The sequence below is a fragment of the Musa acuminata genome, chromosome BXJ1-10, assembly GCF_036884655.1.
Source record: "Musa acuminata AAA Group cultivar baxijiao chromosome BXJ1-10, Cavendish_Baxijiao_AAA, whole genome shotgun sequence".
In the NCBI taxonomy this organism is placed as follows: Eukaryota; Viridiplantae; Streptophyta; class Magnoliopsida; order Zingiberales; family Musaceae; genus Musa; species Musa acuminata.
The window spans coordinates 10,309,980-10,336,177 of record NC_088336.1 but is presented as its reverse complement, the minus strand read 5'-3'; the positions used below and the strand labels follow the sequence as shown (position 1 = coordinate 10,336,177).

Genomic DNA, 26,198 nt, shown 5'->3' with positions numbered 1-26,198 from the left:
AATGGATGAATGGCCGCGCCTCTACGTCGCTCTCCTTTCCGCAACACACTGGACACGAAACCGCTGCGCACCTGGAGCGAGTGACGCGCGCGAAGGTAGTCGCCGGTTTGAGCGGCGTCCCCAGGAATCCGCCTGGCCACCTGCTTCCCCCCAACCCCTTCTTCCTCCCTCCTAAAAGTGCATCCACCCTCCCCTCCTCCTCGACTGGCAGTGAAGGCCTGAAGAGAGCCAAGAGTGTCTGTTTTGTGCGTAGGTTCGAGAGAGCGAAAGAGTGAGAGACAGATCAATTCTACGTCTCTCCTGCTCTTCTCCTTCCTCTTTTTGTAGACACTCGAAGTTCTCTTCTTCCGCCTCCTTCGCAACCAGTGCAATAAACAAACAGAAACCACACCAAAAAATAGAAAGAAAGGAAAGCACAAGATGGCGGGGGATGGCGGAAACGGGACCATCTCCCTGGAGCAGATCAAGAACGAGGCCGTCGACCTGGTTAGATACCTTACCAGATTCTTGCTGTTTCGTTGAATCGTGCAGTGGACGTGGTAGTCATCCGTCGTGTGTTGATTCCTTCTCTTTGTCTTCTTTGCAGGAGAGGATCCCGGTGGAGGAGGTCTTCGCGCAGCTGAAATGTACCCGGGAGGGGCTCACCGACGCCGAAGGGGAGCAGAGGCTCCAGATCTTTGGCCCCAACAAACTCGAGGAGAAACAGGTGCGTCCCCTGACCTCCGACTTCTCCACCATCGGCGGCCACCGGTCCGAAGTCTGACGCATGTGTCCTTGGAACTCTCGCAGGAGAGCAAGCTCCTCAAGTTCTTGGGCTTCATGTGGAACCCGCTTTCCTGGGTCATGGAGATCGCCGCCATCATGGCCATTGTGTTGGCTAACGGAGGGGTAAAGCCATTCTGCTATCTCCTCTTTGAAATTTCACCAACTTGCGTCGCCGCATGAGGATGATGATGATGATCCACGACCGGGTTTGCCAGGGTAAGCCACCAGATTGGCAGGACTTCGTCGGAATCGTCGTCCTCCTCATCATCAACTCCACCATCAGCTTCATCGAGGAGAACAACGCTGGAAATGCCGCTGCAGCTCTCATGGCTGGCCTCGCCCCCAAGACCAAGGTCTCTTTGCATCGACGAGCTCGTTCTCGCGCCATCGGCTTGCTAATCCAAAGGGGTGGCTTGGTGCAGGTGTTGAGGGATGCGAAATGGTCCGAGCAGGAGGCGGCGATCCTCGTCCCCGGCGATATCATCAGCATCAAGCTCGGCGACATCGTCCCGGCCGACGCCCGTCTCCTCGAGGGCGATCCGCTCAAGATTGACCAGTCCGCCCTCACTGGCGAGTCCCTTCCCGTGACGAAGAACCCCGGGGACGAGGTCTTCTCGGGCTCCACCTGCAAGCAGGGAGAGATCGAGGCCATCGTCATTGCCACCGGAGTGCACACCTTCTTCGGCAAGGCGGCCCACCTCGTCGACAGCACCAACAACGTAGGCCACTTCCAGAAGGTGCTCACTGCCATCGGCAACTTCTGCATCTGCTCCATCGCCGTGGGCATGCTCATCGAGATCGTGGTCATGTACCCGATCCAGAGACGGAGGTACCGGGATGGCATCGACAACCTCCTGGTGCTGCTCATCGGCGGCATTCCAATCGCCATGCCCACCGTTCTATCGGTCACCATGGCCATCGGATCCCACCGGCTGTCGGAGCAGGGCGCGATCACCAAGAGGATGACCGCAATCGAGGAGATGGCAGGCATGGACGTGCTGTGCAGTGACAAAACTGGAACACTCACCCTCAACAAGCTCACCGTTGACAAGAGCTTGATCGAGGTGATGCTTTGCATCATCTCTTTAGACGACATTTTATCAGACCATCAACTGCTACTACTGATTGGTTTCTCTGTTGCAGGTGTACGTGAATGACTTCGACAAGGATACTGTGGTTCTGTTTGCTGCCATGGCTTCAAGGGTTGAGAACCAGGACGCCATCGATGCTGCCATTGTGGGAATGCTTGCTGATCCCAAGGAGGTGCTCAATCGTTGCAATGCTGCATCTCAGATGAAGCTTTCATGCTCATGTTCGTCATCTTCGTGCTCGCAGGCGCGTGCAGGGATCCAGGAGGTCCATTTCCTGCCATTTAATCCAGTTGACAAGCGCACTGCCATCACCTACATCGACTCCAATGGCAACTGGCACAGATCGAGCAAGGGTGCACCTGAGCAGGTATATATACAGAGGACTACTCTGTTTCTTGTGATCCTGTCCTGGATTGGATACCTAATCTTCTGCTTCGCATCAGATCATTGACCTCTGCAACCTGAAAGATGATGCTAAAAAGAAGGTCCACTCCATGATCGACAAGTTCGCCGATCGTGGCCTTCGCGCTCTGGGCGTGGCGAGGCAGGAGGTTCCCGAGGCAAGCAAAGAGAGCGCCGGCGGTCCATGGCAGTTCATAGGTCTCTTGCCACTCTTCGACCCTCCGAGGCATGACAGTGCGGAGACCATCCGTCGTGCCCTCGACCTCGGTGTCAACGTCAAGATGATCACCGGCGACCAGCTCGCCATTGGGAAGGAAACCGGGCGCAGGCTGGGCATGGGAACCAACATGTACCCGTCCTCCACCCTCCTTGGGGAGAAGAACGATGACGTCGGTGGCCTCCCCATTGACGAGCTCATCGAGAAGGCTGATGGATTCGCCGGAGTCTTCCCTGGTCTCTTCGCCTGCCCGTCGTCACTCTCCGTATGAATCTGAGAACCAAGCTGACTCTTTGTGCTGTTGCTTTCTCTGTTGCAGAGCACAAGTACGAGATCGTGAAGAGGTTGCAGGAGAGGAAGCACATCTGCGGCATGACAGGAGACGGCGTCAACGACGCACCTGCTCTGAAGAAGGCTGACATCGGCATCGCGGTGGCGGACGCGACGGATGCCGCCCGGAGTGCTTCGGACATCGTGCTGACGGAGCCGGGGCTCAGCGTGATCGTCAGCGCGGTTCTGACGAGCCGCGCCATCTTCCAGCGGATGAAGAACTACACCATCTACGCCGTCTCCATCACCATCCGAATCGTGCTCGGCTTCTTACTCATCGCCCTCATCTGGCGCTTCGACTTCTCGCCCTTCATGGTCCTCATCATCGCCATCCTCAACGATGGCACCATCATGACCATCTCCAAGGACAGGGTGAAGCCCTCCCCCTTGCCCGACTCATGGAAGCTGCGTGAGATCTTCGCCACCGGAGTCGTTCTCGGAGCCTACCTCGCCATAATGACCGTCGTCTTCTTCTACCTGGTCCATGACACAGACGTCTTCCCTGTGAGTAGCAGAACACCGCTATCGCCAGTGCATCAATCACACAATGTTCTGAGGCAGCTGAATCCATCGCTATTCTCTTTCGAAACAGGAGATCTTTGGTGTGAGGGAGATCAAGGACAGCAACGACGAGTTGACGGCAGCTCTCTACCTCCAAGTGAGCATTATCAGTCAGGCGCTCATCTTCGTCACCAGGTCGAGGGGCTGGTCCTTCGTCGAACGCCCCGGCGTTCTGCTAGTCGTCGCCTTCATCGCCGCCCAGCTGGTAATCTCGTCTCTTCGACTTTTCTTGTGATCCAATGATCACGAGGACCAGACCACACACCAGCGGCGTGATTCCTTCTCACCGTAGGTTGCGACGGCCATCGCGGCGCATGCGTCGTGGGGCTTCGCTAGGATCCAGGGCATCGGATGGGGATGGGCAGGGATCATCTGGCTCTTCAGCTTGATCACCTACTTCCCTCTAGACATCCTCAAGTTCATCACCCGCTATGCTCTGAGCGGCAAGGCCTGGGACAACCTTCTCCAGAACAAGGTAAGCACGGTCTTCCATCTATTATCTTCACCGATCTTTCCCAGCATTGGAGCGAGGTGACGATCATGCCATGGTGCAGACGGCATTCACCTCGAAGAAGGATTACGGGAGGGGCGAGAGGGAGGCTCAGTGGGCGCTGGCGCAGCGCACGCTGCATGGCCTCCAGACAGCAGACACCTCCGTCCTCTTCAACGACAAGAGCAGCTACAGGGAGTTGTCGGAGGTCGCGGAGCAGGCGAAGCGGCGCGCCGAAGTTGCCCGGTAATCCACCAAGCAAGCCTACACCATTAAATGACATATGAATGATGCCAATGAATGGAGCTAATTGTTTTTGTTGCAGGCTGAGGGAACTCCACACGCTCAAAGGGCACGTCGAGTCTGTTGTGAAGCTGAAGGGACTGGACATTGAGACGATCCAACAGCACTACACTGTGTAATGGAAGGAAAAGACGAAGACAAATGTGGACCATGGGGATGGCCTTCTTCGTGGTGTACTGTGTGTGTGTTGTGTGAATGTGGCAAGCCTGGTGTTGAGAGAGAGAGTATAACATAGAATGGACGGGGGATATGGTGATTGACGTAATGTGATGCCTTTTACTTTCCTTCTCCTTCGATATTTCAGGCTTGTTCTTTTTGGTATTATATATTTTTATTTCTCCAAAATAATGAAAGGAAAATTTTGCCCTTCTTGTAACATTTACTTCTCGGTTTGCGGGTGCTCGTTCTTCTCTTCAATACTCAATTTCTTCGTCGGTACTGCAGCTTAATCATTAACATACAAAAAACCACAAACAACGTGATTAAGACTAATAAATAAAAATGAACGTTCAAAAAAGAAAGGATGATTTTCTCATAAATAACTTATGATAAGTAGATAGATTTCTCTAACTATTTGAGGAAATCTCTCTACTCTGTTGAGGGAAATCCTCTAACGAGAAAAATTCTCCGTATATATATAAAGAAGGGGGATATGTTAATAACAAACTATGGTATCAGAGCAATTCCTCCTTGGCGACAGTAGTATCGTCGTGTGTTAGCCAAGCGGCCACAGTAACACGCTGCCTCAAGCTCATTGAAGAAGTACCAAGACATGGATTTAGAGTCGGTGCTAACGAGCATCGTCTTGGCTCTGCTCATCCACTCCTTCTCTTCCTTCATCGCCGATCTTGCTTTTCTTTGCTGACCTTGCTCCCTCTCCTATTTGCTGCCTACAACAAACACTCTCCGTCGCCATCACGCAAGGAGGAAAACATTTTCTCACTGCCTCCTCAATAGCGACGAACGGCAAACAGCAGTGTCTTCCTCCCGGCCAGCAGCAGTCGCAACTGCTGCATCTTCCTCTACCGTAGCAGCTTTCGCTGCTGCTTCCCTCTACACAACGGCGCCTCCTCAACGGTAGTGTCTTCCTCCTCAATAGCAACGAACGACGAACTGACACGGACTTAGCTGGTTTTGCCTAAGTCGTGCGGCACCCTTGCGTGTCCGTCCGCAAAGGTCAGCCTCCCCGAAGCCTCCCATTGTCCCTTAGGACCATCAAAAGAGAGAACGGGTTAGAGAGAACGCCTCAATCGGGATCCACAAGCAAACATCTCCGAAAAACACTTCATCGACAATGCAAATTACAAACAGACTTTACAAGCTCTGAACAGTGGCACAACAAAGGGTAAAATGGTCCATTACAGATCGAGAATCTCTCGCACGTGTCCACATGACACAACCTTTATTTACAAGCCTAAAGAGGCCATCAACCCAACTAAAATGGGACTATTAAGCCTTTGGCCGCCCCTTTACATTCTGTACAAGGCATGAACATGCCAAAAGACACGGACATACATAAGCATTACATCAAACACCTTGTTTAGAAGTTTGTCCGTGACATTCTCCCCCACTTATTCCTTCGACGTCCTCGTTGATTCCTGCGGATCCACCAAATGAAGGAAAAGACCATCCTTACTGCGCCAGTTTCTCAAAATTTCCACATGCTGCTTGAATTGGGTGGATGCTTGTTGGAGCTTTAACGAGCATCGCCTCGCAAACTTATGAAGTTTTGGTTCCTTCCTCCACAAAATCTGCTCATTGACTATTCTTTCAGTTAGTTGTCGCATCCAAGTAGGTTCGCATCACTTCCGCTTTCGATTGACATTTCGTTGGGAAATGAAGCGGACAATCTACTCTCAGTAGCACTGATCACCGTTGGTGAGGATTTGACAACTATTGTCTTCCATTATCTTCGAAGGGTCTTTGAACTTGTGCAGAGCTCCTCTGCTGGATAGATAAGAGAATTGGGGTACTCGGTTTCGCCCATCCTCTTAAGAGTTGAGAAGGCAAAGGTTACTTGACTTCGCCCGCCTCCTCGAGGTTGTACTTCATGCATCGAGCTGGTTACTGGTATTCGCCTGCTCTTTGCTCACACTTCTGAAGCACTTGAAGTGTTTGCACTCCTTGCATTGAGTTAGCTACTGTGATTCACCTTCTCAATGCCATCGAACTTCTGGAATGCGGGAAGTTTTCACCCCAACTTGGAGTAATTCTCTGATAGATGAGGTCGCCTATGGGATTGTACCGTCTTCTCCATCAACCCTGCCGCCTACTCCACTGAGTAGCAAAGGTACAGCACCGCGTACTGCCTGCTTCGTTCCTTGGTTATGCACTCTTGCATGACCCGAAGTCCTTCACTTTCGGCTATCTTGATGAGAAACTTGTTGACACCGGTCTTACGAAGTTTCTTGGCCTCTGCCCTTCAGCCTTGTCTCGGTACTTGGAGATTGCCTCTGCATGCTCCACCTCCTCGGCCCCTTTCACGACCAAACGCTCTCCCTCCGTGAGAGCAAGGGATTAATGACTTTCACGGAAGTCCCGCCTCTGCGGTACCATGGCGCTACCATGCCCATGGCCCTACTATCCGTCTCCTCGCATCTGCATCCCTTTTCTTCACGATCAGTAGATATGTCTCCGTGGCACTCCTTTGAGTCCACCTCCATTCTGACTGATGCTTGATTTTGGGTAGCTAAGTCCCTCTGGACTCGTCGTCGCTTCCTCGCCCCTTTCGACCTCCTGCTTCAACACCTCTGTGTTCTTCAAGCAGTCCGTTTGGTCGATGGAAAGACAGACTGCAACTCCCATGCATGGCCTCTGCCATCACATTGTAGGGTTTGCACCGATTCTGTTCTCCTTAGCTTCCTTGGTAGCAACATTCGCTTACTCGACCTTGTCCTCTGACTTGTCGGGCTCCCTTAAGCGAATATGAGCTCTGGAGCAGTCCAACTCTCCAGCTGCTTCGATCATACCTCTGCATGATCAAGTCCCTCTCATGGGACTCACTGGTACTTGTATCCAAACTCTTCCCTTGGTGGAACCCAACCCCCATATGCTGATGACCAAGGTTTTCATCCGATGCAAAATTCGATGCACGCACGGAAGACCCGCCTCTACGGTACCATGGCCTTCACTCCTTGAATCCATAGCCCTTCTTGCCGTCGTGTTATTCACCGAAGTGGAGCTCCCAATAGCTCCCGATCATACCTCCATATGATCTAGTCCCTACCGGGACTAGATTGTGTGTATCGCATTGTCACGAACTGTTCCACCACGATCCGCTGCACCATGTCGCCTCCTGGTGACATCTCCATTGCATTCTGATCCTTGTGGAATAAACTCGAATTGTGAACCCTCCATGTGTGGCCTCTGCCAATACATCGCAGGGTCCCTTCCACCTTCGATTTTGTTCGCTCATCTGGCAATCGACCTTCATCCACCCACTCCTAGGTCACACCTAGATGAAGCACCGCTCTAGGACAGTCCGTCGCCTAGTAGTTCTCGAAGTCCACCGACTTCACTGTAATTTGTGCACCATTGTCTGGATCCTGGGCCTTTGCCCCTACCAGCACAATCTCCGCTGCGCACCGCTTCCTTCCTAGCAACTCGAATGCCAACACTGTGGCATATTCTTCAAGAGTACCCGCCTCTGCATCCTCTTGCCCCGTGCTAAGGCCTTCTGAACCCAACTTCGCCTCCACAAATTGAGTCGCCTTAGTTCCTCCATCAAATGCTCCTCCAAGATAAGGTGCATGTGCCTAGAAGCTCCCTTCGTCTTTGGCACTATGCAAGATGAGTCCACTCCGTCAGAATGAAGGACCCATGGAACAACATGATCCTGCTCTTGCCTCTGCAAGAGCTCATGTCCTTGACCTATGTCTAAGAAAAGCACTGTGCCTCTACTCCATGTTCCAACTTCTCTGCTGGCTCCCTTCATGCGGCTTGGGAACTTCGCCAAGTTACACCCAAGTTGCTCCGCTCCTCGTTTTCGCATTGAGTCGATGGTGGCCCTCGCTCCCACCATTCCACGGGTCAGCCCTCCCTTGAGTCCGATCTCCACATCGACTCCAAGTGTGCCTTCATTTAAGTTGCTTCAGGTCGCTCCCCCACTTGATCTCGCAATGCATCCACCAATGCATTCTCTCGAGCGAGATCATGCGATGACTCCTCGCCGCTTGCTCAGTCCATCGAGCTTCGTGGAGTTGTTGTTTGTTGAGGTACTCCTCCTCAACTTGTGAGGTCCGTCTCACATGATTCTCCCTCTGGAGAGCCGGGACTTACCCCTCCTGGATAACTGTCCCGTTGGAGCAACATCTCTCTTCGTTTCGGAGACCACCATCCCCTTGGACTACTCCGATTCTGCTGAACAAACTGTGCATTGTTCTGCCTCCTGCAAACGCACTTGCTAGATTGCGACTCCCCGTCAATACAGCCCCCGCTGCACCCCTCAAGGCCTAGCAACATGCTAAACTTGTTGCACACTTCAGCCTCCTATGGACGTATCCTTCACATGCCGAAGAGAAAGTTTCAATGCTCTATGGCGCCAAGTTTCGGTCGCCTTGGGATGGCCACGAACATTCCATAGTCCGCATACAAGCCCATGCATGAGTACCAAATTCTTCGAGTTAGCAATTCCCCTCACCTCTATGAGCTTTGCATAACTCTTTTGGTCGTTGAGCAACTCATTCCACCTTGGATGGTCTCATCCTTTACCAAGCGCCTCGCTTGGCTTGAGCACCATCAAGTATAGTTGTCAACGTTGAGCCGTAGCTCAAACTCAGCCATCCCAACCTTTGTGCGCTCCACATTCTTCCAAGCTTGCCTGTTCTCATGGTGCCTCTTGCGCAAAGGGTTGGCCATTCCTCTGAATGCCAATCTCAGATGCCCGCTCCTCAAAGCGACTCTTTTCCCTACATCTCCATGCCCGTTTTCCCCCAAACGATTGCGCCTGTGCGGACTGCCCTCAACGCAGCCCCGCTAGGTCCCCTACGTTTGCATGCTAAGTGTTTCTATGAGTGCTTGTCCCGCTTTGATACCATCTGACACGGACTTAGCTGGTTTTGCCTAAGTCGTGCGGCACCCTTGCGTGTCCGTCCGCAAAGGTCAGCCTCCCCGAAGCCTCCCATTGTCCCTTAGGACCACCAAAAGAGAGAACGGGTTAGAGAGAACGCCTCAATCGGGATCCACAAGCAAACATCTCCGAAAAACACTTCATCGACAATGCAAATTACAAACAGACTTTACAAGCTCTGAACAGTGGCACAACAAAGGGTAAAATGGTCCATTACAGACCGAGAATCTCTCGCACGTGTCCACATGACACAACCTTTATTTACAAGCCTAAAGAGGCCATCAACCCAACTAAAATGGGACTATTAAGCCTTCGGCCGCCCCTTTACATTCTGTACAAGGTATGAACATGCCAAAAGACACGGACATACATAAGCATTACATCAAACACCTTATTTAGAAGTTTGTCCGTGATAGAACGGCGGTGTCTTCCTCGCTCAATCTTCCTTGCTTAACGATAACTGCCGTGTCCTCCTCCTTCGTTGTCGCAGCCGCTTCCCGGCCAGCAACAGCGGCAACCGCTGCATCTTCCTTCCTCTACTGTAGCAGCTTTCGCTGTCGCTTTCCTCTATACACCTAATTGCTGCCGATTTCTCTCACTTTAGTTTCCTTGAGTACCGCTGCAGATTTTCGCGGCCATTTCCCGGCGAACCGCAGTCTTGAGTACCGTTGCAGTTTTCATGGCCATCTTCCGGCGAACTGCAGCCTCTACAATCTGCTGCAACAAGCAGTAATCCACAGCAGCGAACCACAGTCTTGAGTACCGCTGTAGTTTTTGTGGCCATCTTCCGGCGAACTGCAGCCTCTACAATCTGCTGTAGCAAGTAGCAATCCACAGCAGCGAACCGCAGTCTTGAGTACCGCTGCAGTTTTCGCGGCCATCTTCCGACGAACTGCAGCCTCTACAATCTGCTGCAGCAAGCAGCAATCCACAGCAGTTGTCGACAGCTTTGGGCACTGTTGTAGATTGCCCAATCTGCTGCAGCAAGCAAGCAATCTATAGCAGCAGCCCCCTCCCTCATTCTACACCTTGTGTGACCTGAGTATCACATAAGGTTCGCTGCATTGCTTCTACAAAAAAAAAAAAAAAAAGTCTTCGTTCACTTCTTCTGATGTTTCAGTTCCTGTAGGGACTCCCACTTCTTGTTCTTCTACAGGGCTTATCTCCATCAATGCTGTCATTCTGATCCCCTTTAAGTTATCAAAGGTGGCAACTATACGTCCTGGCGAGCTCAATTTTCTAATCTTTTATTTGGATATGACTTGTTAGGTTACATTGATGGCTCTTTCAGTTGTCCTTCGGCCACGCTCAACATCCCCGGCGATCCTAGTCCAGTACCCAATCCAGCTCACAAACTGTGGCTACGTCAAGATCGTCTCATCCTCCAAGCTATTCAAGCTTCAGTTGCTGGATCCGTTGCTCCCTTGATATCTTCATGTGTGACAGTTGCTGATGCATGGTCTAAACTGTAAACCACCCTAGCAAATCATTCGCATACTCGCAAGCTCAGTCTTCTATCCAAGCTTCTGGAGACAAAACAAGAGGGAAGTACTATCTCTGATTATCTACAACATATCAAGGTTATCATCGATGACTTGGCTTTAATAGGTCATTCCCTATGTGACGAAGAGGTTGTCATTCATACCCTCAATGGTCTCGACACCGACTACAAGGAATTGGCTGCTGTAATTTGGACATGCAACTCGCCAGTCTCTTTTGAAGATTTCTATGATAAGCTGACTGACTATGATATGTACTTGAAGCGTGCGGATAAACTGCCTGGATCAACTGTCACAGCTCAAGTCAGTCACAAGTCTAAACGGAAGAGCACTCGATACTTGCCGAACATCAGCTCAAGTCAGTCACAGGTTTGGCTAATGCGCCTCTTGATTCTATGAGTTCCATGCAACACCCCTCCTATTCTCCTAGTCATCACTTCTCGCAAAGTGGCAACTCCAACCATCATCCATCTTGGCATCCTACCCTACCGAGCCATCAAAGACGAGTCGTTTGCCAACTGTGTGATAAAGTCGGCCACTCCGCTAAAGTTTGCCAGTCTCGTCCCCGCCTCCCTGCTCCGTCATGCTAGCCTTAGGTAAATCTCCTAACTACTCCGACACCTAGCCAGTCCAACTGGATTGTCGACTCTGGTGCCTCTCATCACATCACCGCTGATCTTCAGAATTTGTCTCTTCATAATCCCTATGGCGGCGATGAAGATATCATCATCGGTGATGGTAATAGACTTCCTATAACTCATACTGGTTTCACAACGCTTAATTCTGACTCTAATACATTTACCCTCGATGATGTTTTATGCGCCCCTCATATTAAACGCAATCTCATTTCTGTTTCTTAATTTTGCAAACATAACAATACTTCCATTGAATTCTTTCCTGATTCATTTCTTGTTAAGGACTTGAGCATGGGGGCATCATTGGTCCAAGGCCCGAATAAAGACAACATTTACAAATGGCCGTCAGCCTCTCGAATAACCCAGCCCACTGTTCATTCTTCTGTTGAGGCTCCAGTTGATGTGTGGCATCGTCGGCTTGGTCATCCCTCGTCCTTTATTCAGCAGAAATTATTATCTCGTCACTCTCTTCCTCTTTTTAAGTCCACTAATTCTATGATGCATTGTGATGCATGTCTTAGTAATAAGAGTCATCGGCAGCCTTTTGGCTCATCTTCCATTTCCTCCTTTAAACCTTTTGAAATTATATATACTGATGTTTGGGGTCCTGCTCCAATCTTATCTTTTGGTAAGTTCCAATTTTATGTTATTTTTGTAGATCACTTCTCTAAGTAGACATAGATATATCCTCTTTCCCATAAATCTGACGTTTCTCGCATTTTTTCCACTTTCCAAAAGTTGGTCGAAAACTATTTTTTCCCATAATTCCTCATCCCCCAACGTTGAACCCACCACCTTCACTCAAGCCCAAAAATCTCCACATTGGCGTACTGCCATGAGTGAGGAATATAATGCCCTCCTCCATAATTCAATGTGGGATCTCATTCCTTTCAATCCTTCACAAAACATCATTGGGTGTAGTGGGTCTTTAGAATTAAGCGGAACCCAGATGACTCTGTTGCCCGATATAAGGCATGCCTGGTCGCCAAAGGGTTTCATCAACGACCTGGAGTTGATTTTGTTAGGATCGGAGCGGCACTAAGAGGGGGGGGGGGGGGGGGTGAATTAGTACAGCGGATTAAAACTTCGATTTTAACAAAATCTTTCGTACGATAAGAACGGAACTTGAAAAGTTTAACTTGAAAGCGTATTCTTAAAGTTGCGCAGCAAGGGTAATAAGGAACTAAAGCAGTAAGAAGATTTACAGTAATGTAAATGACAATAATAAAATGCAAACCAGAGATTACGCCGATTTTTAGAGTGGTTCGGTCAAATGACCTACTCCACTTGCGATGCCCCTCTTCGATGAGGCTCCCACCTTCCACTAGCAAATCTCTTGAAATGGAAGGGTAAACACCCCTCTTACAACCTTTTACAAGCAGTTCAACCTCTTACAAATTTTCAATAAGAAAGAAGGAGGAGAACTCTCTAGCAAATTGAAAACAAGACTTGCTAAGACTTTCTAAGACTTTTCTCTCAATCAAAATGCTTCTCAAAAGTTGTTATCTCAGCTGAGATTTGAGGGGTATTTATAGGCCTCAAGAGGATTCAAATTTGGGCTCCAAAATTTGAATTCTCTTAGGGTTCCCGGTGCTGGAGGTGCCACCGCCCAGCGCTCGGGTGCTGGACGGTGCAACCGCCCAGCCAAGGAGGTGTCACCGCCCAGCTCTCGGGTGTTGGGCGGTTTCACCGCCCAGCCAGGCGGTGCCACCGCCTGGCTCTCCGATTCATTGGTTTGGCTTAATTGTAGCCCAAACCAAATCTGACTTTGGGCCCAGTTGGCCCTTAACCAGGATATAGGATTATCTCTTAATCCTAATCCTAATTACAGGTGAACTACATAACACAAAAAAAACATCCTAAGCAAGTTTTTAACCGCGAACGTCGAGTCTTGTTCCGGCGAGCTTTCCGACGAACTTCTTCCGACGGACTCCCTGCAAGCTCCCAATCTTTGTGATGACTTTAACGAGTAGCCGAGCCTTTTCGGTGATCTCCACGAGCCTCCGACGATTTCTTCGGCGAACTTCCGACACGTTCCCGATTTCTTCTCGGTTGGTTCCGGCAGCATCTCTGATGATTCTTCGGTCTCTTAAACGTCCATCGAGCTCGACTCCGGTATCCTTGCTTTATGTTTTCTGGTTATCGTAGTTAATCCTGCACACTTAACTCAATAATATGGATTAGATCAATTAACCCACCAATTGATTATATCATCAAAATCCGAGATTCAACAGATTTCACTGAGACGTTTAGTCCTGTTGTTAAACCCACTACAATCCGGCTTATCTTGAGTCTGGCTACCACTAAAGGCTGGCAATTACGACAATTGGATGTTAATAATGCATTTCTATAGGGATCTCTATCCGAAGTTGTTTTTATGCAATAATCCCCCGGTTTTACTCATCCTCAGTATCCACAGCATGTTTGCAAACTTCGGAAAGCCATTTATGGATTTCGTTAGGCTCCGAGAGCTTGGTACACTGAACTTAGCTCATTTTTTACTTCTATCGGCTTTCTTAACTCCAAATCTGACACTTCGTTGTTTCTGCGACATCATCATGGAAACACAATGTATATTCTGGTATATGTGGATGATATTATTATCACAGGAAACAATCCTATCAGCATCCAAGCGTTCATCAAACAGCTGGCAGCTCGATTCTAAGGATCTCGGACCCTTGAGCTACTTTCTGGGCGTCGAAGCTACCTTCACATCTTCCGGTCTCCTTTTATCACAACGCAAGTACATTCAAGATTTGTTATTAAAGACAAACATGCAGGATGCAAATGCAGTTACAACCCCCATCTCTACTAGTGGTTCTATCAAATTATCGGATGAAAATCCTGCCAAGTTGTTGGCTCTTTACAATACTTAGCTCTCACGCGTCCAGACATCTTATTTGCTGTCAACAAATTATCACAGTTTATGCAGCAACCATCTACTCTACACTGGTCTGCGGTCAAGAGACTTCTACGATATCTTAAAGGGACCCTAAATCATGGACTCTTTTTTCGTAAACACTCTCCACTTCGTCTTCATGCCTTTGCCGATGCTGATTGGGCAGGTAACCTTAATGATAGAACATCCACATCGGGGTATATTATCTTCCTAGGTGCTCATCCAATCAGTTGGAGTTCTAAGAAGCAAAAGATAGTCGCCTGGTCTATAATTGAAGCTGAATACCGTGCCATTGCCGCTACCACTACAGAACTCAATTGGATCACGAATCTACTCTAGGAACTCAACATCGATTCCACCCCTACAATATATTGTGATAATATTGGAGCTACCTATCTGTGCGCTAATCCGGTATTTCACTCCCGTATGAAACATATTGCTATCGACTTTCACTTTGTACGCGATCAAGTTGTCCGCCGTCAACTTCGTGTTTCTCATGTTCATACGGCTGATCAATTAGCCGACTCATTTACGAAGCCTCTAGCTCGTAAACTTTTTACATTACATTAGTCCAAGATTGGCCTCCTTGATAGGAGCACCATCTTGCGGGGGCATGATAAGTAGATGAGATTTCCCTAACTGTTTGAGGAAATCTCTCTACTTTGTTGAAGGAAATCCTCTAACCTGTTGAGAAAAATTCTCCCTTCTAACCTGTATATAAAGAAGGGGGATATGTTAATAACAATCAACTTCTTCTACAACTTGTTTATCTATTTATTTTCTAACAACTTATAGGTTTAGCTCATGGTGGGCTTTAATAGCCCACACAGTCCACCTCTCTTTCTTTAAATCCTAGATCCAAATTAGGGAAGTGTGGTGGCTTATCTCTAGTTTCATATTTGTATATTCATTATTCTTATAGTGGATTATCTTTAGTTTGTCCCGTGGTTTTTACCCTTCATATTAGAGAGGTTTTTCACGTAAATCTTGGTATTTTATTTTATTGTGATTTCATTTAATTCTGCTGTGTGTTATGGCATGCTAATATTTGTTTATATACAAAAGTTTATTTCTCTTTATATCCCATCAGAAATGACGGGAGGGAGAAGAACAGATAATGGGAAAAGGGAAGGAGGGGAAAGAGAGGAGGCCATAGGGAAAGAGTGTGGGAGGTGGACTGAGGGAGGGGGAAATCGTCCAAAAAGAGAAATCATAATCGAAAAGATCATAATACAAGATAACGAAATATTTCTCAAGGAAGTGAAACTTAATAATTTACTATTGAGGAAATAATTAATGGATCTTAAGTCATCTGAGAACACAATTATATCCGACGACACCTAATCAATTTCTTCTAATCGAGGCTATTGGTACCAAAGAATCATGTTTATGGGTGAACTTAAAATAACACTAAAAAGGTAATATTTGTTGAATCTCGAACTTAAAATAACAAGTGGGTCCCAAGCAGTTGGACATGGGATCGACCGGGATCACAAAGACACTGCTTATGTACATGGCAAGCCCTTCTCAATAAACTACCTACAATAGACAATATGAAAAGAAGAGATATCTATCATGTTAACCGATGCTCCCTTTGTTTGCAACAAGAAGAAACTGTTGACCACCTCTATTTTGCTTGTGATTATACAAAATGGATATGGAAGGAGATTCTCCAACGATTTGAACTCAATAGACTGCCGCAACCAAACTTGCACCAAGAACTAGGCGACCTTATGCAATGTTTCTCAAGAAAAGGGCCTCTAACACAACTGGCAAAGGTTACTTTCAGATGCGCTATTTGGTGGATGTGGAAGGAGAGATGTAATAGAATCTTTAAATGTCAACACACAAACAATGCTCAGCTCTTGAAAGAGATTATTAGAGACTCAAGATCCTGTTTGGAGCAAGATCTCAAAACCGAGCACTTCACCCGAAGAGAAAAAGATATTTTTATCAAATTTAATTTTGCTATTAGCAAAAGATCTTGGGAATGATGCCAAATAATGTACCCACAGGTAGTTATAGTCTACAGCATATGTAGTCATAACTATCGCATTCGCACTCTATGAGTAACTTGGCTTTGTCTATGACTTGTATAGATAAAGCTATTTGTAGAAACTTTACACATAATAAATTTACTTTTACTTACCAAAAAAAAATTTTTTGATGATGAAGTCAATTGTCATTTGTTATCTAATCTATATGTTGAGATAAGTGTGTAGGATTAACTACGATGAAAGTGAGACATGCAGCAGGAGTTGCGCCGGAGTCAAGACAATGATCACGTTGGGAGTTCGAGAGTTCGACGAAAGTTCGGACAGTCGTCGGAAGTTCTGTGGAAACAAATCCGAGAAATCCATAAGCTTGCCAAAGAAGCTCGTCGGAACTCGCCAAGTGAATCGTCGCAAGTCTAGGAGTTTGCCGGAAGTCCGCAGGAGCATCACCGAGGGTTCATCGGATGATCGACGAAAGTTCACCAAAAGCTCGCCGGAAGAAGCGATTGACGCACCAGAGCAAGTTGCAGTAAATGTCTTAGGAAAAATCGTAGTTAGCACATTGATTAAGTTGGAAATGGGAGGTGATCCCATTAACTTAATCTTGGGGCAATTGGGCCTCTGAAAAACCCAAATTGGGCCGAATGGATCAACCCATTCGGACCCTGATTTCTGCTAGGTGGTTGATCCGCCCAAAGCAGGAGGTTGCACCGCCTGGGCTCAGTCTCCGAGCGAGACTGGGAGGTGCAACCGCTCCAGCCAGGCGGTGGCACCGCCTGGGGCTCAGTCTCCGAGCGAGACTGGGCGGTGCAACCTCCCCTAACAGGAGGTGGCACCGCCTGAGCTCAGTCTTCGAGCTTTGCCAAGCGGTGCAACCGCCTGAGCTCGGTTTTCGAGCTCTGTCAGGAGGTGCAACCGCCCCTGACAGGAGGTAGCACTGCCTCGAGGCTCAGTCTTCGAGCTCTGCCAGGTGGTGCAACCGCTCTAGTCAGGAGGTGCAACCGCTCTAGTCAGGAGGTGCAATCGCCTGATCCCGGAATTCCGGGAATTGACAGTTTTGAGCTCCAAATTTGAACTGGGTTGGGGCCTATAAATACCCCACCCATTCAGCACTGAAAGGGTATGAACTTACACCAAAATCTTGATCTTTTTCTATGATTCTTAGAGCTCAAAATTGTTGTAAAGGCCAAAAGTTCTTCTCCCTCTGTTCTTCCAAGTTCTGAGTTGTAAAGAGAGGAGAGAAAATTCTGTAAGGGTTGTCTCCTAAGCCCGTCAAAAGGAGTGAAACTGTAAAAGAGTGGTTGGCCTTCGCCTATTGAAGGAAGGCCTCTAGTTGACGTCAGTGACCTCGTCGGTGGAGGAAGCCAAAAGTGGAGTAGGTCAAGATTGACCGAACGACTCTAAATCTCGGTTTGCATTTACTTTAAGCATATTATCTTTACTACAAACCTCCTCTAAAGCTTACTGCTTTCTGCGCATATACGATCAGGTTTTAAGCCTTGCACTTTCCGAATCAGCGTTTAGACGTAAATCTATTTTTTCGTATGATCATCATATTTCAGTTTGCGTTTACGTTTTGATTTCTATCTTAACTGCAAACTGCCTCTATATCCTTGCTTAAGCTGCATCTCGCTTAATTAAGTGATTTACGAATTAGCATTTAGACGTAAATCAGTTTCTTCGTACGAACGTCGTATTTCAGTTTGCGCTTATATTCTGGTTTTCATCATAACTGCAAACTGCCTTCATAGATTGACTTTAACGTCATCTCGCTTGATCTTAAGTTAAAGTAATCTTAGAATCGGCTTTCACACTGAAATCGTTTTTATCGTTCGAACATTTTTTTTCTATCGTCGAAAGATTTCCGCTGCACTAATTCACCCCCCCCCCTCTTAGTGCTCTTGATCCTAACAATTGGTATCAGAGCGGGGTTAACTCTCTAACGGATTAAAACCCAAGAGAGATGGCATACGCTGGAAACCAAGAGGGCCATTCTATTACACGTCCACCCATGTTCAGTGGGACGAACTACACCTATTGGAAGACCCAAATGAGGATCTTTCTTATTTCTATGGATTTTGAACTTTGGAATCTTGTCGAAAACGGATTTTCGAAGCCTTCTCTTCCAGTGATCGATTGGAATGAATTGGAGAAGAAGGCTTTCGCTCTTAATGCAAAGGCTATGAATGCCTTATTTTGTGCACTTGATAAAAACGAGTTTAACCGTGTTTCGACTTGTGAAACCGCATTTGATATTTGGCACACACTCGAAGTGACTCACGAAGGCACAAGTAGAGTGAAAGAGTCAAAAATCAATCTTCTGTTACATTCTTTCGAACTTTTCCGGATGAAACCGAGTGAAACCATTGGCGACATGTTTACCTATTTCACGGATGTCGTCAACGGTTTAAAAGGACTCGGAAAATTTTTTTCGGATTTTGAGCTCGTAAATAAGATTCTAAGATCCCTTCCTAAGAGTTGGGATCCTAAAGTCACTGCTATTCAAGAGGCGAAAGATCTAAGCAACTTCCCTCTTGAAGAACTAATCGGCTCATTAATGACCTACGAGATGACTTGCAAAGCTCATGAAGAGCAAGAAGACATCCTTCCAAAGAACAGGAAGGATATGACACTTAAAACTTCAGAAGGCCACTTGAGAGAAAACTCTGTTGAATCTCGGATTTTGATGATATAATCAATTGGTGGGTTAATTGATCTAATCCATATTATTTAGTTAAGTGTGCAGGATTAACTATGATAACCAGAAAACATAAATCAAGGATACCAGAGTAAAGTTCGATGGACGTTTAAGAGTCCGAAGAATCGTCGTAGATGTTGCCGGAACCAACCGAGAAGAAATCGGGAACCTGTCGGAATTTTCGGAAGTTCACCGAAGAGATTGTCGGAGGTTCACGGAGATCACCGAGAAGGCTCGGCTACTCGTTAAAGTCATCACAAGTTCGAGAGCTTGATGGGAGTCCATCGGAAGAAGTTCGTCGGAAAGCCAGAACAAGACTCGACGTTCGCGGTTAAGATTAGGATTAAGAGATAATCCTATATCCTGGTTAGGGGCCAACTGGGCCCAAAGTCAGATTTGGTTTGGGCTAAAATTAAGCCAAATCAGTGAACTAGAGAGCCAGGCGGTGGCACCTCCTGGGCTAGGTGGTTGCACCGTCCAGCACCCGAGCGCTGGGCGGTGGCACCGCCAGCATCGGGAACATAAGAGAATTCAAATTTTTTGGAGCCCAAATTTGAATCCTCTTGAGGCCTATAAATACCCCTCAAGTCTCAGCTGAGAATACAACTTTTTGAGCAGCAATTGATTGAGAGAAAGGTCTTAGAAAAGTCTTAGAAAGTCTTGTTTTCAATTTGCTAGTGTTCACCTCCTTCCTTCTCGAAAATCTGTAAGAGAGTGAACCACTTGTAAAGAGTTGTAAGAGGGGTATTTACCCTTCCCTTTCAAGAGATTTGCTAGTGGAAGGTGGGAGCCTCATCGAAGAGGGGCCTCGCAAGTGGATGTAGGTCATTTGACCGAACCACTCTAAAATTGGAGTAATCTCTGGTTTGCGTTTACTTATAGCAATTTATCTTACTGGAAACTTTCTTACGTACTTTATAATCGTGCTGCACTTCTCTACGAACACGCGTCTAAGTTAAACTTTTCAAGTTCAGTTTTTTTATCGTGCCAACGATTTCAAAAACCAACGTTTTAATCCGCTGCACTAATTCACCCCCCCCCTCTTAGTGCTCTTGATCCTAACAATTGGTATCAGAGCAAGGTTATCTCTCATATTTGGTTTAATACCCAAGAGAGATGGCTTACTCCGGCATGCAAGAGGACCATTCTATTGCATGACCACCTTTGTTTAATGAGTCGGATTACACATATTTGAAGACTCACATGAGGATCTTCCTCATTTCTATGGACTTTGAGCTTTGGTCTATTGTCGAGAATGGATTTCAAAAATTGTCTCTTCCGATGAGCGAATGGAATGAATCGGAAAAAAAGGTTTTTATTTTAAATGCAAAGGCTATGAATGCCTTGTTTTGTGCACTAGATAAAAATGAATTTAATCGCGTTTCAATTTGTGATTCGGCTTTTGATATTTGGAGAACTCTTGAAGTCACTCATGAAGGCACTAGCCGAGTGAAAGAGTCCAAAATCAACATCCTTGTGCACTCTTACGAACTTTTTCCAATGAAACCAAGTGAGTCCATCGGAGACATGTACACCCGGTTCACGGATGTCATCAATGGACTCAAAGCTCTTGGTAAAGGTTTTACTAACTTTGAACTAATAACTAAAATCTTAAGATCTCTCCCAAAAAGTTGGGATCCAAAAGTTACGGCCATTCAAGAGGCCAAAGACCTTAAAACATTCCCTCTTGAAAAACTCATTGGGTCTTTAATGACCTACAAAATGACATGTCAAGCTCATGACGAGCTCGAAAACCCCCTTCCAAAGAACAAGAAGGATATGGCACTCACATCACAAGAAGACCACTTGAAAGGAACATCAAGTGATGAGGACAGTGACAATGACATTGCACTTTTGACTCAAAAATTTAAAAAATATTTAAGAAAGAACAAATTTAAAAATAATATAAAAAATAAATTCGAACACAAGAAGGACCAAGTAATTTGCTATGTGTGCAAGAAACCGGGACACTACAAGAACGATTGTCCACAAGCCAAAAAGAAAGCATCAAGGAAGAAGGCGCTCAAGGCAACATGGGATGATTCAAGCACGTCTGAAGAAGAGGAGTCCAACACCGAGCAAGTTGCTCATTACGCCCTAATGGCCTTCGAAGAAGAGGTAACAGATTTAATTAATGCAGATTTACCTTATCATGAATTATTAAATGCCTTCCATGAGTTATTTGATGAATGTAAGATAATTAGTAGAAAATACAAATTGCTAAAAAAGGAGCATGATAGTCTTACTTGTGATTTTGATAAATTAAAAAAATATCATGATAGTCTAGCTCCATGTGCTAAATGCCATGTCTAGAAACTCTCCAAAATGAGAACTTGGTACTTAAGGACACCTTGAAGAAATTCGAGGTCGGTAGCAAGTCCTTAAACATGATCCTTACAAATAAGGGTCACGTTCCTAAAAGGAGTGGAATCGGATTTGTGAGAAGTACTCACCAAAATCCAACCACCTTCATTAAAGGTCCTATCTTACATGTTCAACACCAAAGCAATTGCAACTTTTGTTGCAAATATGGACATATAACTTACCAATGTTCATTCAAGAAAATTAGTCCGAACAAATTGATTTGGGTTCCTAAAGGAACCATAATCAAGTCTATGCAACATGATAAACAAGTTAGATTAGTTTTTGAGGCACCCAAAAGTAAATGGGTACCTAAAAATAATTCCTTCTTGTAGAAACATACACCATCACATGCTAGGAGCAAGAGATGGTATCTTGATAGTGGATGCTCAAGGCATATGACCGGAGATCCATCCCAATTCTCCAAGCTCACTAGCATGGACGAAGGCTGTCACCTTCGGAGACAACAACAAAGGCAAAATCATTGGCAAGGGAACCATAGGTAACAAATCAAGTTTTTCTATTGATGATGTGTTACTGGTTGATGGATTGAAACATAATCTGTTGAGCATTAGTCAATTATGCGATAAAGATTATATCGTTAGATTTGAATCAAATATGTGCATTATTGAAAAACCAAATCATAACATGACTATGATTGCTTTAAAACAAAATAATGTCTATACCATCAATCTTGATGAACTAAGTAATGAAATGTGTTTCTCCGCTGTAAATGATGATGCTTGGCATTGGCATAGGAGATTAGGCCATACAAGCATGAAAACAATATCTAAAATCTCATCTCAAGAATTAGTACGAGGGATTCTGAATATGAAGTTCATTAAGGATAAGGTATGCGATGCATGTCAACTGGGCAAACAAATAAAAACAAGCTTCAAACCAAAAAATCAAATTAGCACCACTAGACCGTTACAATTGATCCATTTGGACTTATTTGGACCAATTGATACAACAAGTCTAGGTGGAAGCAAATATGCTTTTGTGATTGTGGATGACTAATCTAGATACACTTGGACCTATTTCTTAGCTCACAAAAGTGATTGCTTCAAGTGTTTATCTAAATTTTGTAAACTCACTCAAAACGAAAAAGGCTTCATGATTTCATCAATTCGGAGTGATCACGGTGGTGAATTCCAAAACCGTGACTTTCAAAATTTTTACGAAGTTAATGGGTACAATCACAACTTCTCAACTCCAAGAAATCCTCAACAAAATGGAGTAGTTGAAAGGAAAAATAGAAACCTACAAGAAATGCCAAGAACTATGTTAAATGAACATAGTTTACCCAAATATTTTTGGGCCGAAGCCGTAAATACGGCTTGTTACATCATGAATAGGGTCCTAATAAGACCATCTCTATCAAAAACTCCCTATGAATTATGGAATAACAAAAAATCAAATATTTCTTATTTTAAAGTTTTTGGTTGTAAATGCTTCATTTTAAATGAAAAGGATGCCCTAGGTAAATTTAATGCTAAATCCGATGAAGGCATTTTTCTTGGTTACTCCTCCGTTTCTAAAGCCTTTCGTGTCTTTAACAAAAGGACCTTAGTAATAGAAGAGTCTATTCATGTAGTTTTTAATGAAATTTCCAATTTAAAGAAAAATGATCTTGATGATGATCTTGGTTTTGATAATTTGAATTTAAATGAACCCCCTCCTCAAAATAGCCATTTGAATGCATCTTCTTCCGAAATTTCTTTACCCAAAGAATGAAAGTATGTAGATGCTCATCCAAATGAGCTAATTATAGGAGATACAACAAAAGGGGTTCAAACTCGTTCTTCTTTCAAGAATTTTTGTGCTAACGCCGCTTTCCTTTCTCAAATTGAACCTAAATGCATTGACAAAGCCTTAAAAGATGATTTTTGGGTCATTGCAATGCAATAAGAATTGAACCAATTTGAGAGGAATGAGGTATGGAAGCTTGTTCCTAGACCAAGTGACCACTTAGTCATAGGTACTAAGTGGGTCTTTAGAAACAAGTAAGACGAAAATGGTATCGTGGTTAGAAACAAGGCTAGATTAGTGGCCAAAGGTTTCAACCAAGAAGAAGGTATCGATTACGAAGAAACCTTCGCTCCCGTGGCTTGATTAGAAGCCATAAGGATGCTCCTTGCCTATGCTAGTAGTAATAATTTTAAACTATTTCAAATGGATGTCAAAAGTGCTTTCTTGAATGGTTTTATTTCCGAAGAAGTATATGTCGAACAACCTCCCGGATTTGAAAATTCTCTTCTTCCTAATCATGTATTCAAATTGACTAAAGCTCTCTATGGCTTGAAACAAGCTCCTAGAGCTTGGTATGAAAGGCTTAGTTCCTTTCTTATTTTAAATAATTTTACCAAAGGCAAGGTTGATACTACATTGTTTATTAAATATTTTGAAAATAATTTTCTTATTGTGCAAATTTATGTTGACGATATTATTTTTGGCTCTTCGGATGAATCACTATGTGAATCATTTGCCAAATGTATGAGTCATGAATTTGAAATGAGTTTAATGGGTGAATTAACTTTCTTTTTAGGATTACAAATCAAACAACTTAGTGATGGTATATTTCTTAACCAATCCAAATATATATTAGAATTGTTAAAATGATTTAACATGGATAATTCAAAAGCAATAAACACCCCTATGAGTACTGCGACTAAGTTAGATATGGATGAAAATAGTAAAAATTTCGATCAAAAAACATATAGGGGAATGATAGGTAGTCTACTCTACCTCACCGCGACTAGACCAGATATTATGTTTAGTGTAGGACTTTGCGCTAGGTTTCAATCTAATCCTAAATTATCTCATCTTAAGAGTGTTAAAAGAATATTTAGGTATCTTAAAGGAACTCCAAATTTAGGACTATGGTATCCAAAATCAGATAAATTCGATTTAATAGCCTATGCAGATGCCGATTTTGGCGGATGCAGAATAGAGAGAAAAAGTACATCTGGAATATGCCAGTTTTTAGGTCATGCACTTGTTTCTTGGACATCTAAGAAACAAAATTCAGTAGCTCTATCTACGGCCGAAGCCGAGTACATTGCTGCAAGTGCATGTTGTGTGCAAGTTGTCTGGATGAAAAATACACTAGAAGACTATGGAATTCACTTGAAAAATATTCCTATAAAGTGTGATAATACTAGTGTCATATGTCTCACCAAAAATCCAATTCAGCACTCTAGGACTAAACATATCGACATTAGGCATCATTTCATACGTGATCATGTCCTTAACAACAATGTGGTATTAGAATTTATTGACACAAAGCATCAATTAGCAGATATTTTTATAAAAGCCTTAAATGAAGACCAATTTGAATTCATCCGAAGGGAATTAGGCATGTTAAATTGTCCCTAAAATGAGCTTCACGAAAAATGACTCGTCCGTTTCCTTTCTTTTGTGAATTTGATTTCTTCCTTCTTTTTCAATTCAAAATGATCCATTAAAGTATAACTTATTATCTTGAGGGAAGAAGCTAAACAAAAGGGAGGAAGAAAAATTTTTTTCTTTCCTCCGCGGGATGCCAGCGGTGGCACCGCCAGATCCAGCGGTAGCACCGCCTGAGCGCTCGGGCGCCAGGCGATGACACCGCTCGGTTTGGCGGTGGCACCGACCGAGCGACCCTTATTAACCTGAGTGGTTAGGGCCGGTGGTGACACCGCCCCCAACCCGAAGAAAAAGCTCTCAAAACCCTCTCCCATTCCCTCTAACCCTCATTCTAACTCTTAGAAGCATTGGAGAAGGATTCTTGGTGGTCCAAGCTCTCCATCTCTCAACATAATCTCCATAAGATAACACTTGAAATCCCTCTTTTCTTTTCTCTTTCCCTTGCTTATTTTTCATAATTTCATCATCATCTTGTCTAGATAATGGCTCCTAAGAGATCAAAAGGAAAAATGATTGAAGGAGATTCATATGACCATGATCTTTTTAGATCAAAAGAGGTAGCCCTTAGCTTTCCAAAATTTGAAACACGATGTATCCATAAGGGAAAATACGTTGATTTGGATGAACTAGAGGACTTAGAACCCATTAGGTGGTTTGCACACCTAGAAGCTCTACCTCTACTACAAATAGATGAACCAATCTATCCGCGGTTAGTTAGATTGTTCTATGCCAACCTATACGAGGACAACGATAGCCTAAGCACTTATCTTCTAGGAACACCCATTAGAATATTTGACAGCACTATTTGTGAGCTAATTGGCATAACTGAAAAAGATAGGGGATGCTAGTTTAAAGGTAAATGGGACGTCAACACAATAGGAGCAACCTATACCGAAGCCGCAGAAACAATTTTTGCAAATCCAAACCTTGGCTTCCTACCCAAGAGCTATGAACACTTACTGCCTTTCAACTCTAAAATTCTTCATCACATTATCACAAGTATCATATTCCCCAAACAATTTCATCTTGACGAAATAAGTCAAATAGAGATAAGTACTATGTACTGGATTATGACCGGTCAGCATAATTGTTTTGGGTACTCAATTCGGCAACACATGCAGGATATGGCTAAAGATACTATGTTGCCATATGGGAGGTTAATCACTAGATTTCTTCATGCCTATGACATTTGCATCCCACCCGATGAAGAATCTATTCAAAATGATCGATATAACATAATAAATAAAAACCTACTGAAAAGACTGAGGTGCACATTTAGCAATGGCATATGGGTTAGACAGCCTAGAAGGACTGATCCAATTCCTCCACCAATAGAACACCCCGAAACACCAATTCTTATGGGAAATGAATCTCCTCCTCCTAGTCCCTTTGGCGCAGCTCCTGTTTCCTCCTCTGAAGATCTCATTATGGCGGAACTATCTCAGATCAAATTCCAGCAAGATCAACTCAAATCACA

General features: G+C 45.0%; 1 protein-coding gene across 1 annotated transcript; it reads left to right on the top strand.

Moving 5' to 3' along the window:
• Positions 1 to 279: 279 nt before the first annotated feature.
• On the top strand, positions 280 to 4,415 carry LOC135594870 (plasma membrane ATPase-like). The gene is made up of 13 exons (XM_065085375.1): positions 280 to 486; positions 587 to 706; positions 790 to 888; positions 981 to 1,118; positions 1,188 to 1,829; positions 1,909 to 2,028; positions 2,101 to 2,223; positions 2,300 to 2,711; positions 2,795 to 3,309; positions 3,398 to 3,571; positions 3,659 to 3,841; positions 3,921 to 4,102; positions 4,182 to 4,415. Exons 1-13 carry the CDS (start codon positions 421 to 423, stop codon positions 4,276 to 4,278), a joined length of 2,871 nt encoding a protein of 956 aa, XP_064941447.1. The 5' UTR covers positions 280 to 420; the 3' UTR covers positions 4,279 to 4,415.
• The last annotated feature ends 21,783 nt before the right edge of the window (positions 4,416 to 26,198 follow it).

Bases quoted from the DNA above. Each gene is read 5' to 3' on its own strand.
- LOC135594870 (XM_065085375.1), top strand. From the start codon at position 421: ATGGCGGGGGATGGCGGAAACGGGACCATCTCCCTGGAGCAGATCAAG. The intron at 2,029-2,100 runs GTGCTCAATCGT...TCGTGCTCGCAG, and splicing joins TGCTTGCTGATCCCAAGGAG to GCGCGTGCAGGGATCCAGGA. The intron at 2,712-2,794 runs GTCTCTTCGCCT...TCTCTGTTGCAG, and splicing joins ATTCGCCGGAGTCTTCCCTG to AGCACAAGTACGAGATCGTG.